The sequence below is a fragment of the Varanus komodoensis genome, unplaced genomic scaffold (assembly GCF_004798865.1).
Source record: "Varanus komodoensis strain SLA01 unplaced genomic scaffold, ASM479886v1 scaffold30, whole genome shotgun sequence".
NCBI classification, from domain to species: Eukaryota; Metazoa; Chordata; class Lepidosauria; order Squamata; family Varanidae; genus Varanus; species Varanus komodoensis.
In genome coordinates, this window is record NW_025335762.1 from 635808 (window position 1) to 653082 (window position 17275).

Sequence of the window (17275 nt, forward strand, 5' to 3'; positions counted from 1 at the left end):
TATTGAAACCAAATCCACTGATTTCAGTGGGCCTCGATCCTACGACTTCCCAGCATTGTCTTGAGGGGATGCATAGGGTTACTCAGAGAGCCAGCTCCAAAATGCCATGATCTCAGAGCCGGGACTCCTAAGCTGTGTCCCATCCTGACCCCTTTGCCGCTGCTGCAGCGGGGGAAACACACCAGCTTCTTCTCTCGAGGTCACAAATGCCGCTAGGAGGGAAGAAACAGGAGCAAACTGGGGCCAGGCAGGGAGGATCCGTGCTGCTGTTAAGGAACGTCCCAGCTGCCTTTCTGTGCAGGTGCTGTAGCTCGACCCTAGATGGTTAAAACGGGATCTAGATAAAACCAGGGTGGAGGCAGGAATGGAAATCACATTCAGGGCACAAGATGCAGGTAAGCCTCCAAGTTTAGAAGCTCTGCTGCACTGAAGGGGGGCACATGCCTGTGTCCGAAGTGTGGCTTAACCCCAACAGCTGCCCGTCCCTGGCTTTTTTCACACCCAATCCCCTGACTGTTTTTCAGAGACAGTACAGATGTTCTGTTTAGCCAGCGTAGCTTCATAGATGAGGAGAGAGTCATCTTCCAACACTTTCTCTCATCCCCTTTCACATCCATCGAATGAATGCTCAACATCTGGAATATCAGCACATCCTCTTAAGTCTCCTTTTGGGCGTAGCCACCGCATTTTGCCACATGAGAGGCTGTCCGTAAGCAGAACCACTAGACGAAAGCTTTGCCTGGAGGAATGGGAACTAGGACCATTTCTGCCAGCCTGTAGCTCACCAGGTGTCATTGGGCCAGACCCGCCTACCTCGCAGGGTTGTTATGAAGATAAACATGGTGTGGGCAATCCTGCACAGTTCCTCAATTTCCTTGGAAGAAAGCAGAGATGTACACACCAATTTAATGAATGCATTTAAAAGCTTTTTGCTTTTGTGTGGATCTCCCCTGGGGTCTGGTGGGTGTGAAAATGCACAGGAGTCTCTGGATGTTAAAGGGAACGTAAAGAGATTTGACAAGGATTTGTACATGCCTCTTAAATAATGTACAGAAAGCATTCTGGCTTTCTGGCACTCAGAGCTGCTCTGAGAAGTGAAGGGGGCGTGTGAAAGTTAATTAACCTTGAAGTCAGTGGGGGCTGAAAAATGCAGAACTATTTAACGATGCTGAGAAAGGGCTCAGCACCTGCCCCAGTACTTCAAGCACCTTCCCCACATCTAGGAAAGAAAGCGAACTCTTGAGGAGCGGCCGTACTCGACCAGCTCCGAAGACCACCTGCTCCACACAGTCCATCTCTCCATGCCTTGCAAGCAGGTCGGGTGGCCATGTGTCCTCCTCTATGGAGGGCAGTTCTCTGTCTGAAGGCAAATACTATTTGAAGGGCCATCCAGTCCAAGAACCGTCAGAGGGAAAGGCTGAACTCTGAAGCCGCGTGCAGTAAGTAGCACCTGGACATCCAAAGAAGCGGAAGGCACTCAGCCCCGCTGGGCAGAGTTCTCAGCAGGAGGGTGAGATCTAAAGGATGGCCACGACCGTCTCCTTTGCAGCTCCAGTCCTATGAAGCAGCGTATGCACCTCCATGCCACTTTTATTCCCCCTTTTGGGCATGCATTTCCCCCAGTGGGGTAAGACCTCAGTGTAGCATTGCACACACGACTTTAATACCTTGCTTTTCAACACAAATAAAATCCTCCAAAAAGCACTTGCAAAAACTGTAACAGTGTTCTTTGCCATTTCTGCTAGAACCTGGCATTTACAGAAAGAGTGCCTTCGGATATGGAGGTTCCACTGAGGCAGTGCAAGCTATTCTGCTTAGGTCTGTTTCATCTCTTTTGAAAGTACTTTAGCACCCCTCGTAGGAGGAGACGCCAGAGCAGGGTAGAACGGGTTTTACGAATGGCATCCCACCAGCACCAAGCGTGGTATTAAATCATGCCGTTCTACTGCTGAAGCCGGAGGCATCCTTGCTTAAAATTAAGCCCCTTTCTCTAGGCGGACAGCACAGCCACGTGCTGGGGAACAGGGTGTTTACGGCCTACTTGTTGCTCTTAGACTCATAGAATCATAGAGCTACAAGTGGCCATGAAGGCCTTCGAGTCCAAGCCCTGCTGTTGCAGGACACCAAGTCACACCCTCCCACTCAGAGGGCTGCCCAGTTTCTTCTTGAATGCCTCCAGTGTGGGAGAGCCCCCCACCTCTCCAGGCAGCCGGTCCCACTGTCGTGTTGCTTTGACAGAGAGGAAGCTTTTCCTGATGTCCAGCCTGAACCTGGGTTGTGGCAGCTTGAACAGATTATTCCCTGCCCTGCACTCTGGCATCAGCGAGAAGAGAGCTTGACCTTCCTCTTGTGACAGCCTTCGGGGTACTTCTAGAGGGATACCATGTCCCCCCTCTGTCTTCTCTTCTCAAGGCTGCACATGCCCAGTTCTCTCAGTCTCTCCTCATAGGGCAGAGTTTCCAAACCCTGGACCATTTTTGTTGCCCTCCTCTGGGCCCTTTCTAATTTACCTGCATCTTTCTGAAATCTTGGTGCCCAGAACCGGACCCAGTCTTCCAGGTGAGTTCTGACTAGTGAAGAGCACAGAGGAGCTACTACTTCTTGTGATTTGGAAGCAAGAGGTGACTGACTGGCCACTGTGTGAATAAAACCCTGGGCTTAATCAACCCCTGGCCTGAACCAGAAGTTCTTCTTTGGTCCCTATCTGCCTCCCAAATCCTGCTTTCCTTCCACGACCAGGGCCAGAAATACAGAAACACAGAAACAGAGCAAGTCAGAAGGAGCCTCCCGGGCCATCTAGTCTGACCTCTGGCACCAGCCGGCTCCGCTCACGACATGCCCACCATGTGGACGTCCAGCCTATCCTTGAACACCGATGGGGCCTCAACGACCTAGAAGCCTTCGTATGTATGTATTTATTAGATTTATATCTTGCCTTTCTTCCTTAAAAGCACTCCAAGGTAAGCAAGGTGTTAAGCCTTTGAATGCACTGTCCTAGCAGCACAGAGCCGCCTGCACAGAATCAGCAACGTTCAACAAGAAAAGGTGAAGTTGCCCTTCAGCCGTAATGAGGTTACAGTGCAGAAGGGTTGGTTTGTTTTTTAAGTCACGCCAACTTGTTCCTCAGAATGAGATGCTCGGAACAAACTGGAGACATGTAAGGCGATTCGAAGCTGTATTGTTCAGCAGGTGTTTACCTACCTGTGTTTTCACAGCAGCCGTTAGTCAATGCCAGAATTAGATTTTACACGGATCTTCCCGCGAGGGCTTAAGATGTACGAAGTCCCTCCATCTCCTTCCTCCTTGTGAGCAGCTCACGGCAGCTTACGTAGTTCCATTTTATCCTCGCAATAACCCCCCGACGGGTCGGTCGGACCGAGTGTGAATGACAGGCCCGAAGTCACCTGGGAAGCTCCATGGCAGGGCGGGGACGAGAACCCGGACCTCCCGTGTCCCAGTGCCGCTCCCACACCAGGGCGCCCCTTGGGCCCTCCTCCTGGAGACGACAGCTGGCCAAAAGGCAGCTACTTCCCTTCAGCATCACGGCGGCCTTGCCAACTCCAGACTGGAGCAGGGGGACCTGTGGGACTCCGGATGTATTGGTCCACACAACTCTCACCAGCTGCGGCCAACATGGGAGTGACGATGGGATGCGCTGGCCCAAACAGTGGAAGGGTTATCCCTGCTCGAAACAAAGTAACTGGGGGGGATGAGAGTATTGTAACTGCTAAAAACCGTTGTGGCCGTCCGAGCCTTGGCCACTCCATGGATCTTGCTCTCCGTGCCTGTTTCACGCCGCTTCATTCAGGACGGCCACGGCCTCCCCGTGTTTCTCTTTATGGTGTCCAGCCAACGGGTGCTGGGGCGCCCCAGCATGACTGACTTTTGAGTGAGCGGCTCCCAAGTCAGTCTCTGTCTGGCGCTCTTGGCTTCACGTGATACTTCTGGCGAGGCTCCGTCTAGGACCCGTTTGCGATTTTCGCAGACCCTGCTCTTCTTTCAGGAGGGTTTGCACCAGAAATACCAAAACGTAGACCTACCCTGTGCAGGTGATAAACTGTCAGACAGAAACGAGAGTTTGCCAAACCTTGCTCTGCTCTGCAGATCACTGGCTCATCTTCTGCACTCAAGCCTACCTTGCAGGATTGGTGTCTGCAGGCAGGCAGGCAAGCAGGCAAAAAGCGGGACGAACCTGCAGGCCCTGTTCCTTCCGTCCTTCCCCAAACTTGGTGCCAGTCAGAACTGCTTGAGAGCAACTCTCACCATCGTTATCAGATGGCAGGATGCACGGAACCCCTTCAGCTTCCACTTCAAAAACCAGTTTGGGTCCTTGCCTTTTTCTTTCTGCTCAACTTCATACTACAAATTTATCAAAAGACACAGGATGAAAACTCCTGCCAAGAAATTGTTGTGTGCACAAAACGCCAGTTAGCGAAGCCAGAAAGCAGAGGGGGTTTCATGAAGCAACAAACGATTTAATTCTTTAATGCCCACAACCATTTGTTCCAATTAGCTCAAAGGCCTCGGAGCTTCTGCAGCTGATCGTGCCGGGATGAGCACCCCTCAAGTTCCGATGGACCAGACCTGCTGCCCGCCCCACCCACCCCAAAGGTAGCCCACCCGGTCAGGAAGGGCTCTGAACTCCCGCTGACCTCGCAGAGAAACCTTCCCAACTAGGCGACGTGAGGAAAGAGGCTGCGAAACAATTTGGCTTCCAGTGTAGTGAACACCCGTTGCTTCCACCCCATTATGTTGAACGTGCAGTGCCATAAATATTCTATTTGGGAGGAAGGGAGCAGATGATGTCAAGGATCCCTGGGTGCAAGGTCAAGGCAGGGACCACCATGAAATATGCAGTACCCCCTGCGAAGGCTGTGCGGAAGGAGAGCGGTGAACGCTCATCAGAAGTGACGCACCGAGTCCCTCGGCAGAAGAGGCGCTAGGCGTGGCCCAGAGACTTCGGCTGCACTCACGGAAGCTGCACTGAGCCACCGGGCACGCAACAGTGCAGGCCGGCATGGGGGGGCAGTGCGAGTGCGCTCACTAGGCCGCAGCACCCCACAAGCCGCCCTGCGGGACCAGGCCGGCGTGCCGCCCAGTCCGGCGCTCCATTCAGCGACAAGGCAGCTACCCACGGGATCTCCCCAGCAGGATGCGGGCAAGCTGCCCGAGCTCTTTGGCAAGTGGCGTGTGCAGGCAAGCCCCCTCTGGTAAAGAGCAAGCACGTGGCTAGCAAAACCAGTGGCCACCGAGCCACACGGCTAGTAGCCACGAATTCAACAAGCCCCCTTTTGAAGCCATCCAAACGAATGGCCATCACTATGGTACATTCCACAGTTTAATGCTAAGCTGTGTGAGGAAGTCCATTTGATCTGTCCTGAATTTCCTCCCAGTCAGCTTCGTGAGATGACCCCGGGTTCAAGTGTTATGGGGAGGGAGAAAAATGCCTCCTTACCCACTCTCCCCCCTCCATGCATAGCTTGAAACACGTGCTGTGTCTCTCCCCACTCCCCACCCCACCACCCTGAGCTAAGTGATCCCAGTTCCTGCATTAACCACAAAGGTCACAGCAAAGTATCTCCATTACTGTGGCAGCAAACCAAAACGGAGGCACCAATGTCAGGAAGAATGCAACTTTTTCTCTAAAAAAAATACGTAGGAAAAGTGCTTCTTTAATTTTCTTAAGTTCCATTCACACCATCTGGAGCAGGTTGGGTCCCCACAGGGAGAAGTTGCTATTTCTGTTCTGACGTGCCTATTCCTAAATCAGCGGAAAGAGAAAAAGAGACTCTTTCACACCGGCAACCACAGGTGAGTCCAGAAGGCCATCAAGGCATGAGGGGAAAGACATGGCCGTGGCATTTCTGTTCCTTCAGATGAACGTGTGAATTCAGTCAGGAGCAAGATGATTCTTCCACAGCAGGATTCAGGCATTGCGTTCTTCGGGAGGTATATACTCCAGACCTAAATGCTGGAAAATTTCTTCCTCAGAGGCAGCCGGCAGAAATATTTTCTGAAAAGTATTGAATGCACACACAAAAAGTACAAATTGTATTTGCTTCACTGAAGTTACTTGTTCATATCCTGCCTCCCCCCTTGGGACAGAACTCTGCAGACTCCCTTCCTCAAAACAAAAGAGGCACAGAAAGTTAAGCATCAAGGTAATTCACATTCATACAACGCTGCATAAATTATGCAGCTTTAAAGAGGGCAAACAAGCCTGCTTATGGTGCATAATTTATTCTGCTTATGCCTTAGGTATGCAGAACACATAGCCGAGGGAGGGGGCAGGTAGATTTAGTTTCTGCTCTTGACTGGGAGGGGCAAGGACACCCCCGTCCCCTTCACAACTAAATGCTTCCCCTCTCATCAGCTTCTGGAAATGGGCACAGTATCCCAAGCTACTTTAGCAGCCTTTCAAAAAAAAAAAAAAACCTGGCCTTACAAAACCAAACAAAAAACGCTAAATTCTAAGGTAGATCCCTACCTCTGGCACAACTCCAGGGACTGGATCAAAGGAGGATCACACAATGAATGTGGCTTCCCAAATGGGGTGGACTTTGCTTTGGAGGTCGGATAACTCAAAGGGATAAGAATCGGGGCACATCCACATCAGAGCTTCCCCTGCTCTCCAGCTGGGCCTCAGCACCAGGGAGCTCAAAGCAAACAGTGCTATGGGGAACCAGCTGAGGTTGCTGCAGCTGTGAGGAATACTAGAAGCACCATTAGCACCGTGATGCTTGCAGGGAGAAGCAGCTTCTTCCAAGGTGTGCCAAGCTCAAAGCCGCAAGCCTTCCTCCTCCTTATTCTTCCTCCTCCTCAGCCACTTACCTGCTCCATGTGATACAGAGCATGGCTGTTGAGAGCCATCTTCTTCTCTTGCCTGGCAAAGCGTCTCAGGTCCCGTTCAAAATTCTGGGAGGCAGTGAGAGAGAGAGAAGAGCATCTATAGGTGGCTTCTCCCAAAGGGTGCCCACAAAAAGGAACAAGCAATTTCAGAAAGATGCAGACAAGCTGGAGAGGGTTCAGAGGAAGGCATCAAGGATGATCCAGGACTGGAAAAGTCCTGCGGGGAGAGATGGAAAGAACTGGGCATGTTTAGCTTCGAGAAGAGAAGACTGAAGGGAGAGATGATTCACTGCAAGTACTTGAAGGGCTGCCACAAAGAGAAAGGCCAGGATCTTTTCTCGACCATCCCAGGGTTCAGGACGTGGAATAACGGGCTTGAGTAGCAGGAAGCCTGGTTCCAGCTCGAGATCAGGAAACATTTCCCGATGCTTACGGAGCAGTAGGGCAACAAAGCCCCTGAGTTAGGGAGGCGGTGGGCTCTCCCACACTGGGGGCAGTCAGGGTGCAGCTGGACGGCCAAAGGAGGGATGCTTGAACTTGGGGTCCTGCACTGAGCACGGGGTTGGATCCATCGGCTCCCTGACTCCTTCCAGCTCTTCCATTGTAATTAGTAAGCTGCAGGAATCGGTGAGCAGCCATTTACAAAAGGGTTTGCCTACAGCCTCTCTGAAAGATTAACTGCCCGTGGTTCGGTTACAAAGTGCAACAGGACAGCAAGGTCCGTTTCCATGCAGAAAAGCAGCTGGAGCCAGCAAAGTGTCAGATGCTTGAAGCGGGGGCAGGCGACCGACCCGCCCAGCCTTGCTGCAGCTCTCCACGCTCTCAGCCCTTCTTTGGGGAGCCTGCTGGAAGTTAGAGACGCACGGCCCACGCCGGCACCCCACTCACTCGCACTCACCGAGCCTCTTTCCTCCACTTGACACCCTCCAAGCAACGAACTGAACTGAGATCAACTCCACGAGCACAGCAGCCGCTCCTTTGCACAGAGCACGTCATTCTTTGTGCAAACCATGCGCAGACGCAATTCCCCAGGTGGCGTGTGCAAAGCCCACAAGTCCTGTGTGCAGAGACTCTGCTTGAACCCGCTTCCTGCCGGACGCCCAGGCAAATGTTCAGTGCGAGGCGGACTCAGAGAGCAGGGAAAGCGGGCCGGTGCCTGGAGAGCTGATCCGAGGAAATGCAACCAATTCCACCCCACTCCAGTTTCCTCACACTTCTCATTCTACCTTGAGCACTCAGGTGGAAACATTTCTAGACTTAGCAAGATGCCAACCAGAAAAATTGGTACGTGACCAACGGCCAGCAGGATGATGCTATTTTTTTAGAAGTGCTTTCCAAAACTCACAGGGCCTTCCCAAAACAGCTGCATTTAACCTGAGATCCTGCGCGCTAGGGAGGGCGCACAAGGGACTCCGTGCAATTACTTAAGAGCACGTGGCTTCCGGAGGCCGTGGGTCACCCCAGAACTAACCTGGGAACCTCACAGCAAATGGGGTGCATGCATAAGCAACCCACGATGGCCAGTTTGTTCCCGTTTCCTTAACTTTAGTGCCTCAATAAGATTTTCTGGCACCTTCCCAGCGCTTAGTACCTGCTTCACACCAAGTAAAAACAATGCCCATGAAATCCATTTCAGTTCCAGGTCGTAAGAGAACAAAATTTGGAAAAGTGAAAGGGCGGGGAAAAATTCTGCAGGGCACCATATTAGTACAGGATTAGGAAATGGAGCATTAAGTGCTGAATTATAGCCTCTCCCAGGTTTAGAAAGATTTAAATGGGAGCCTTTTTGAACACTGAATAAAGAACACAAATTCCCAAGACGATACTAGAGGAACTCACCCTAGAGCCGGTCCAACCCAGCAAAGCAAATGGAAACTGACTGTAGGGGCTGATGACCAAGTCCACCCTCACAGCCTTCCTGGAACTGGATGCTCCAGGCTTCTGAGCCCCGGCATCCCCTCGGGGGCCCCCAGGACGGTCGGCAAGGCGGAAAATGGAGAAACATTGCTCAAAACGGTCCATTGAACCCGCACTGCCACTGGCCTCTTGAACTTCCATCTTGAAGGGCTGGAAAGTGTTCCTGCAGCTGTTCTGGTACAACAAGAAGCCCTAGGAAGGAACGGGAGAGGGAGGACATGCGCCTGGCTGGTAACAGCATCCGCGATAGCACATCAAAGGGCTCTCCAACTACTGGCCGACTGAGGCACATCAATCCTAACACTCAAAAGCCTTCAGGGGTGCAGGAGCACGCAGGAGGAAAAATGATCTGCAGCACTGAAGCTCACGCCCTGCGATCTGCAGAAGCTGCATGCTGGACCGCAGGCACTCTTGCAGAGTCGCAACAGGCGGCCTCTTCCAAGGGCAAGGCAGCAGAATCAGGAGTGGGAGAAGCCAAAGTGGAACCTAACTCAAGTCATCCTCAGAGCTGTAGAACACTCCAAGTTCTTTGTGCCACATTTTCTCAGTAATTCATACTGTCCTTTAATATAACCAAATGCTCTGCTGCTTTTCTAGAAATTCCGGCCTGAACCCGAGTTTGCTCCTACCTGGCTATGCAGCCAGCTGATGATTTTGCTCAGCAGTCCCTCTTCTCGGCTCTCTACCGGGTGTGTGATGAGCAGGTCCACGTCATGTCCACTCCGCTTCCCCCTGTGGTAAAAGATGTGGCGGCAACACCAATCACAGGAAACAGAGAAGGCAAGCAAGGGTCACGCAGAGGACACACAAACCCGCACCAGAAGCAGCTTGGTCCCGGCTGCATCGCCATACTCCAATAATTCCCGGTTAAGGCACTGGTTTTCCACCGACTGGGACGGCAGGAAGGGAGAACCCATCCTGGTTTGCAAGCTCAAGATGTGCGAGCCCATCTGGGTGGCTTGTAACCAGGTCTGTGCGACCCATGGGGCTGTTGTGCGAGCCAAACCTGCCACACACCCCACTGCAAACACGAGCTTCTGGAGGAACTGCAGGGAGAGCTGAAAGGAGGGTGGGTGCCCACAAGCGCCCACTGAATGCTTAAAGCTGGGAGAATCGTACAATTAAGGGGGAGATGTTATCCCACTAATCTGGGTGCAGTTATTCCTTCATTATACCCCACCCATTTTCAGTGCTTCTGATTTCTGCCAGCAGGTCCTTCTTTTCTCTTGATGTTATTTCCACTCCAGGCCTTCAGATGGATCAGCCAATGGGCAAAAAGTTTGTAACCAATATGCATATGCAACAAGGGCTCGCTTGCAAAAGAACATATTAAAAGACAAACTTATTTTCCTCTTATTTTCCCAATTGCAATTTTTGGGACACTGATAAATAAAGTTGAAGAAGCTGGGAAAAAGTCGGAGTCTCTCCAACTGTTAGTTTGGGGTCAGTGGAAGGAAAGTCACTGGCAAGATAGTGAAGCGCGGGTGGCCCGGCCTCCTTGCCGTTCCTGGCAACTCACGATGAATTTGCCCGCGGAGACTGGGCAACAGAACAAGGGCTCAGCAGCCCTGAAACAAGGTGGCTTATTCGCGGGAAAAGCCAGCCTCCCTGCAGAAAAAGCACCAGGTTCAGAAGACACGGGGCGCCATCTCCCCAAAAAAATCTAGTGCTTCCTTTGCTAGATTCCGAGGCCCTTCCCAGGGAAACTCCCGGGGTGCCTTATGCAAGAACGGCCAAGCAGGTTCTGTCTTAGAATAGCTTAGAGACAGAGCGCCACGTTTTCTTCCACCTTTCTGGGAGGAAAAGATGCTCCTGAGGATGGCAGAAGGTGCCAGTGGTCCATGTGGGGAGCAGGATCCATACCACACTCGCCAAGAATCTCACCTCAAGCAGCTCACCTTCTAAAGCCGCCCGTCAGCGTTACAGAGGTGCCGGGCAGGTAGCGCTCGGCCACCTCGCGCACCAGCTGGCTAATGGCCTCTGCTTCGGGCCGCTCCACTGGGGTACTGAGGTCTGTGTAATGAAGGAGGCCTGAGGAGGAAGATGAGCCCATTACCAGGAGGCAACAGATCGGCCCTTCCGCAGGAGCGGAAATGGGAGATGCTGGGAAGAAACAGTATAAGCAGGCAAGGGCCCGTGCCTGGAAGGCCCTGCCTCTCCAGCGAGGGCTGCGGGAACCCACAATCCGGGAAAGCCCAAGCCAGGTAGCACAGAGCGGGAGGGGGGACCTCCTTCAGCCCAAGGGCTGCACTCAACTGCCGAGCTGCTCGGGGGTCACAACCAGTGGCGCGGAAGGCAAAGAGCCTGGGGCCAACATGCATGGAGCACCAGCCTGTCACAGCTTAAAGGGCTATTCAAATCTAAGGATAGCTGAGTAAAGCTCTGGCGGCAAGTCTTAACGTCTTAGGAGGCAAATAAATCTCAACTACCTAGAATGGAGGGAAAATCCCACACGCCACCGGAAAGCACCAAGAGGCTGGCGGTTCGGGGAGGGTTGGGGCCAGTAGAATGACATGCGGGCAACCCCAGAGGCCTGTGATGCGATCTCCGGACGGCTCAAGAGCTCCGACCCCCGGGGTGGAAGCTACCAAGAAAGATGGTTTGACTTGGTCTGGGTTTTTAAAAGGGAGCTGTGGGGAAGGCACCGAACCAGGTATCCAGGCACCGACGGTGCACTATTTGGCTGGCCGAGCCTCCGAGGCCCCATGAAGCAAGGGGGAAACTCTCTGGACTGCCCGTCTCCTCAGCCCTCTTCCCACTCCGATGCCTCCGCAGCCCTGTCCCCACTCAGGGTCCTCCAAGGAAGACTCACCGGCCTGCTGCTCTCTGCTCAGTTTTGTGCAACGCATCTGGAGGTCCTGGAGTGTCCTCAGCCCTTCTTGATACCACTGGCTGGCCGTCTTCACCCCGACCCCAAACATCTTCGTGAAAAGCTGCAGAGCAAAAGCACCATTCATTGCAACGTTGCCTCCACTTGGGGGGCAGTGGGACTGCAAAAGCCAGTGACACGGATGGTGAGCAGCAAAGCTAGCCAAGAAGTAGCCAAGCAGCATCAAATGGGGTCTGAAGACCAATTAATCCCCCCCCGCCCACCACCCTGGTACCAGAGCAACAGCTGGAGAAGCCTCCTGGGAGAGGGTATTTCATCACGCTGGTGCCATCCTCGAAAAGGCCCTGCTCCTGACAAGCTCTTGCTGAAGGCCAAGCACTAAGGCATCCAGGGCACAACCTGGATGTTGTCCTTGGATATATTTGGGAGAAATTGGTGGGGGATCAAGAGAGGGCCTTCTTTTTTCCCTTGCAGTACTTCAATTACATTTTTAATTTGTTTTTATTTTCATTGTATCTGTTGGACTTCTACTACTATCCGCAACCTGGAATGCCTTTTCTTTTTTTGCAGGATACAATTTCCAGGGCAACACCTGCTGGTTGGAGACATTTGATTCCCTTTGCTTTGGTTTTGCATCTTTTTCTGGGTTTGCAAGACGGGGCTTGGATGCCATAAACTATGCTTGGTGTGAAAGTCCCACGCTGGCTACTATTGCTGTGGCTTCTAAGATTTCACCATGCTCTTTCACACATGACTTGACAGGCTTAAGGCCTAGAAACGTGGTTTAAAGGCATAAAAATTAGTGAAAGCTAGGACTCCGCGGGCATGAGTGTCTCTTAGTACGCTCGTGGCTAGTACAGAATGTTGATCTGAGATTTCCTCAAGAGGCCTGGCTAAATGCCAGTACCACCTCCCATACCTAGCCCCATCTGTCAGGATATGGATCGGCCCCTCCAAAAACAATGATCACACCTTCATAGTCTGGTATCTGTCAGACTGCCGAATTCTCTCCACCTCTGCAGACGTGCCGTCTTCCAGGACCTCCTGCTTGGGGCACACGAACAGACAATAAAAACAAAAGGTCTGAGACTGTTCGGTTAGTTTCAAGGCACTAGAGACAAAAAAGAACAAAAAATAAATTTGTTGTGAACAAAAACGATACGATCAGAATGAACTGAACTGATTCAGAATGCTTAAAAGCTACAAACTCAGGTCCCGAAAGAGAAGCGGGTTAGGGTGGCAGCAGCCCAACACAACATGAAGGGGGTCAGGGATGATGGGAGCTGTAGTCCATGACATCTGGAAGATACCAGGTTTGGGGATGGGTGGGAGAAGAGCAATATAGTCTTTTGCCCACAAGCCTGAAGGCAGAACCCATGCACTTCTTCTTTTAGAAATAGGGTTTGCAATGTATTTTCTGTGAACTGCAGCTCTGGTATGAGGAGGACATTTTTTTAAAAGGCAAACTCTTGAAGGAGCCAAAGGTAGCATGTTGAGAAGATGGGCATTGGCTTAAAATAGATCACACAGAAAACTGTACACTGTTTTGGAAACACAGAAAGCTCCTTTCTTCTAAACAGCCCATTTGTTCTTGCAAACCTATTAAGGGAGAGTCGCTTCTCCAAGTTTGCAAACAGGGATCTTTCCTACCTCTCTCTGGAGATACTGCGGATTACATTTGCAGCCTCCTGCAGGCACACAAAGCAGCCGCTCTTCTACTGACCTGCAGCTCCTCTCCAAGTACTTCTCCACAATACCTCCAAGCACTACGTTTCTAGTCCTTATTAAAATGAAAGGCAAGATTCTCAGAGAGCTGCAAGGCTCCACCAAGACAGTGGTACCTTGGGTCACAAACTTAATCCGTTCCAGGATTCTGATCATGACCCAAAATGGTCGTGAGCCAAGTTAAATTTCCCCATAAGTTTTAGTGTAAATACAGTTAATTCATTCTGCAACTTTTTTTTTAATCAGAAAAATGTGAAGCAAAGTGACAAAGAACAACAAAGATTGTGGCCATTCTCCCCCCCACCGAGCAGGAGCGCGGCCATCTCCCCACCCCCCTCCACCCAGCACAACCCAGATTGCACCCGTCATCCCTGCATGCGCCCGTCATCCTGGCACACTGCGGGGGGAAAGACGGGCGCAAAGATGGGTGCGCTCGGGGGGGGAGATGGGTGCGATCGCGGTTGCACTCATGCAGGAAAGACGAGCACGATCTTGGTCATCTCCCCCCCTCCCCTCCCCTCCCCACCCCCAGCATGATTGCAGCCATCTCCCCAATGCGGAGTTCGCGACCTGAATCAAAATTTTTATGACAGTTTTGTTCGCGACCCGATTTGGTCGTGAACTGAGGCGTTTGTGAGCCGAGGCACCACTGCGTATTTTCTCCAGCATGTTTGTGGAATCATGGCCTAGACATAACCCTACACGTGGGCCACTGTGCAGCCAACTTTTCCCCCTGTGCCTCTACTGCCAAACTCAGCAAGCAAATCGCTTGCAGAAAGCAATGCCGGGGCAGAGCCCAGACTCGTGGAGAAGAGCACTGGCTCACCTGGAGGATTCTCTTGCAATGCACCCCGAGGCCGGGAAGGGCGCTCAGCTCCGACACGCTCCGGACAGTGCAGGTCAAGGACTTCAGCACCGTGGCAGCCCTGGAGAACGCCAGGCTGCGCCCCTCGTTGCCACAGAAGTAAGCCTCCTCCGCCACCGTTTCCAGAGCTTCCTGACGAAGGAAAAGGCACCAAGACCCTCCCTGTAAGGGCTCTCTGGCATCCAGAAGACTGTTCCTGCTATCTGCGTCCAGCGGAGGTCATCCCTCCATTTCCTGCACCAAGATCTCTCTGCGAGTGCAACACACCTCAGGAAGGTGTCACCATGACAGACCGGCTTGGCTCACAAAGAGAAGTCCTAAGAGGTTTCCCAGCCGCGTCTTTTCTTTTCCCTTTTCCACCAGCCTTGCTCCGGTGCCTCCAACAGCACCCGGCCCTTCAAATATTGAGCCAAAGACGTTTCTCCTACCACTCGCTCACCTGATATAGAACGGACATTCTACCTCCCTTGGTCAACTCAGTCCAGTTTGCAAGAAATTACAGAAAAACTACCAATACCACACCAGCAGAAGCTGAGTAATAACTCCCGAGGGGGCACAAGACAGGACCAGCCAGGTGAGTTCGCACAGCAATGAGCAGAGTGGTACCACCGTCTTCCTCAAACAGCTGGAGATGCTGGGCTGGCCTGTTCGTGCCAACAGGGCTCGTGCAAGAGAACTTCCTAGCAGACGTCCCTGTTCCAAAATAATCGAGGTGGGGCACCGCTTCAGCCTTCCGCCGTGGACTCCCAAATTCCTTGGGGCACCCAGCCAACCTTCTGCCATCCTGGCCCTCTTGCTTTTTTCTTCTTTCCCCACCGCTCAGCTCAGTCTACCCTCTACTAGAGCACAAGGAATGCCAAATTACCGTGAGCATTGGATTTCTGTGCGCAAGCGGAGAGCGGCGCTGGCAGGCATAGGGTGCCACCTGGGCCTTGTCCTTCTGCTTCTCCGCACGAGCAGTCACCTGAACAAAACCGAAGACAAGGACACGGGCTCCGCGTCAGAACAAACCCGTTCAGGCACGAAGCCGGCCCCCAGCAGGCCCCCTCTCGGTTGCGCCCGAGCAGCAGCGGCACGGCAGAAAGCCACACAGACTGCTGCAGCGTGCTCGAGGTGGGGTGCCCCTGAAGACGGTCCGGATGCTGCAGCTGGTCCAGAAGGGAGAGGGCAGGCGCTAACGGGGACCGGCTGGTTTTCACATATAACGCCGGTCCTCTATCGCTTACACCGGCTGCCAACTGAAGTCTGGGCCCAACTTCAGGTATTGGTGATGACCTATAAAGCCCTCAATGGCCTGGGTCCAGGATACCTGAAATAGCGCCTTCTCCCCTATGTGCCTGCCCACCCCTTGAGATCCGAGGCAGAGGCCCTCCTCCGGGGGCCCTCCTTGAAAGAGATCAGGAGGGTGACTACCCAGAGGAGGGCCTTCTCTGTGGTGGCACCCCAATTGTGGAATGCACTCCCCAAAGAGGTTTGTCTGGTGCCATCACGTTATTCTTTTTGGCACCAGGCTAAAACCTTTTTATTCTCTCAGTATTTTAATTAACCTGTTTTAATTGGTGGTTTTGTTCTTGATATTGGATGCTGCGCCACTCTTATTTCTTTTTTTTATTCTATTTTATTAATAGTGTTGCAAACCGCCCCGAGCGTTTGTAATGGGACGGTACAGAACAGTGTAAAATCAATTAAATATGTAATCAAATGGAGATGCTCACCTGCAGGCAGTGCCTGGGCTCCACCTTCACTGGCCAGCCCGCACTCATGGCCTCAGTGAACCAGCTGAGATCGAGGAGGGCTGGTTCCTTCCCCGGCGCGTCCAGGCAGCCCCTCCCCTTCTTTCTCAGCCATTCGACCACCTCGTCGCCAGAGTTCCCCTCCGATACCACATGGGTCACTCTCGCACTGGGGGAGGCAAAAGGGCCCCACAACAGAGAGGTGCAAGGTGATGCAGCCACACTCCAAGCAACCCAATAAAACAAACAGAGCTTTGCTTTTTGAGAAAACGGAAAGCAGGCGAAGCGCTAGCCGGGCACGAGCAGAAATAATTCATTGCTCAAAGCGGGAAGGAAAGAAAACACTCCCTTGAATTAACATGGGGCAGAATCTGGTGGGAAAGGCCCGAGCATATTACTATTCCGTTTCCATACTGCCCCACAGCTGAACTGTATCCCTTAGGAGCCCCACTGCAGGGGAGCCCAGCACCTGCGTACCTGTGGGCCTCCTCCACGCAGAAGCCCTTGCTGCGGGCCAGAGAGGCGAGGAAGGACCGGCGGCTCGCGCCCATCCGCTTCTCCACCAGGCAGAGCACCACCTCCGGGAAGCGCACGGGCTGCTCCGGGGCGGGGGCCGGGATGGGGTCCCGGGGACGAGGGCGCTTCCTTTTCACAGGCAGCGGCTCCATCAGGGCGGGCGGGCCGGCGGGCGGGAGGCCCTTCTTCGCAAGGCTACCCAATAAAATGCGCGATCGGGACAAGAGCGCCGCAGCGGCCTGCAGAAATGCAGTGAAGAAGAGGGATCACTTCACGGAGACTGCTACACCTTCCCCTCCGAAAGGGAAGGAAAAAAGGATTGTAACTCTCTCGTGCCTCAAGCTTCAGCCTGGTACTTAAAGGCAGAGTTTTTCCCCGTAGCGCTGTGGCAGACGAAAACTTCTTCAGTACCGTAATTAATGAGGCCCAGGAGCGCGATCAAAGCTCACACACTTCCGTTAAAAGCCGGAGCCATGGAGCTCCTTGCAAGAGGCCCCGCGATTGCCCCAGAGCACCCCACGCCTCTTTACCTGGGAGTAAAAGCATCAGGCCGCCGCGAGCGAGAAGCAGCCCCCTGTGCAAGGCGCCCGCAGGACGAGACGGCCCGATCCAGCAGGCCTCTTCTTGCGTTCTTACCCGCGCAACATCTACTCTCCGGAGCGCGCACCGAACCCGCTGCACGTAGGAGCCCCAGCGGGGGGAGGCTTTACGGAAATACATTCCTCCCCGGGGCGGAGCTCCCGGCCGAGCCCCCCCCCCCGCCCGCCAGTTGCAGAAGTGAAAGTGGTCTGCCGGCAGGTTCTGCAAAAATGGGCGCGGGGGGCGGGGTCTCGCCCGAGG

The 17275-nt window shown here is 53.0% G+C and overlaps 1 protein-coding gene across 5 annotated transcripts; it reads right to left on the reverse strand.

The window, feature by feature from the left end:
- Positions 1-5652: 5652 nt before the first annotated feature.
- On the reverse strand, positions 5653-17176 carry POLM (DNA polymerase mu). 5 transcript variants are annotated; one of them, XM_044437516.1, is made up of 12 exons: positions 17072-17176; positions 16397-16674; positions 15902-16088; positions 15052-15150; positions 14148-14318; positions 12569-12640; positions 11579-11699; positions 10665-10797; positions 9396-9498; positions 8689-8958; positions 6832-6915; positions 5653-6013 (listed from the first exon to the last, which is right to left on the reverse strand). In XM_044437516.1, exons 1-12 carry the CDS (start codon positions 17153-17155, stop codon positions 5927-5929), a joined length of 1689 nt encoding a protein of 562 aa, XP_044293451.1. In that variant the 5' UTR covers positions 17156-17176; the 3' UTR covers positions 5653-5926. The 5 variants fall into 5 exon arrangements, 4 of the variants coding, with proteins under 4 accessions (XP_044293451.1, XP_044293450.1, XP_044293452.1 ...); XM_044437515.1 differs by having other exon boundaries at positions 12569-12643; XM_044437517.1 differs by having other exon boundaries at positions 12569-12643; positions 16966-17149.
- Positions 17177-17275: the final 99 nt, after the last annotated feature.

Bases quoted from the DNA above. Each gene is read 5' to 3' on its own strand.
- POLM (XM_044437515.1), bottom strand. From the start codon at position 17,155: ATGTATTTCCGTAAAGCCTCCCCCCGCTGGGGCTCCTACGTGCAGCGG. The intron at 16,675-17,071 runs GTAAGAACGCAA...GCATTTCTGCAG, and splicing joins GGAGAGTAGATGTTGCGCGG to GCCGCTGCGGCGCTCTTGTC. The intron at 6,014-6,831 runs GTAAGTGGCTGA...AATACTTTTCAG, and splicing joins CTCTGTATCACATGGAGCAG to AAAATATTTCTGCCGGCTGC.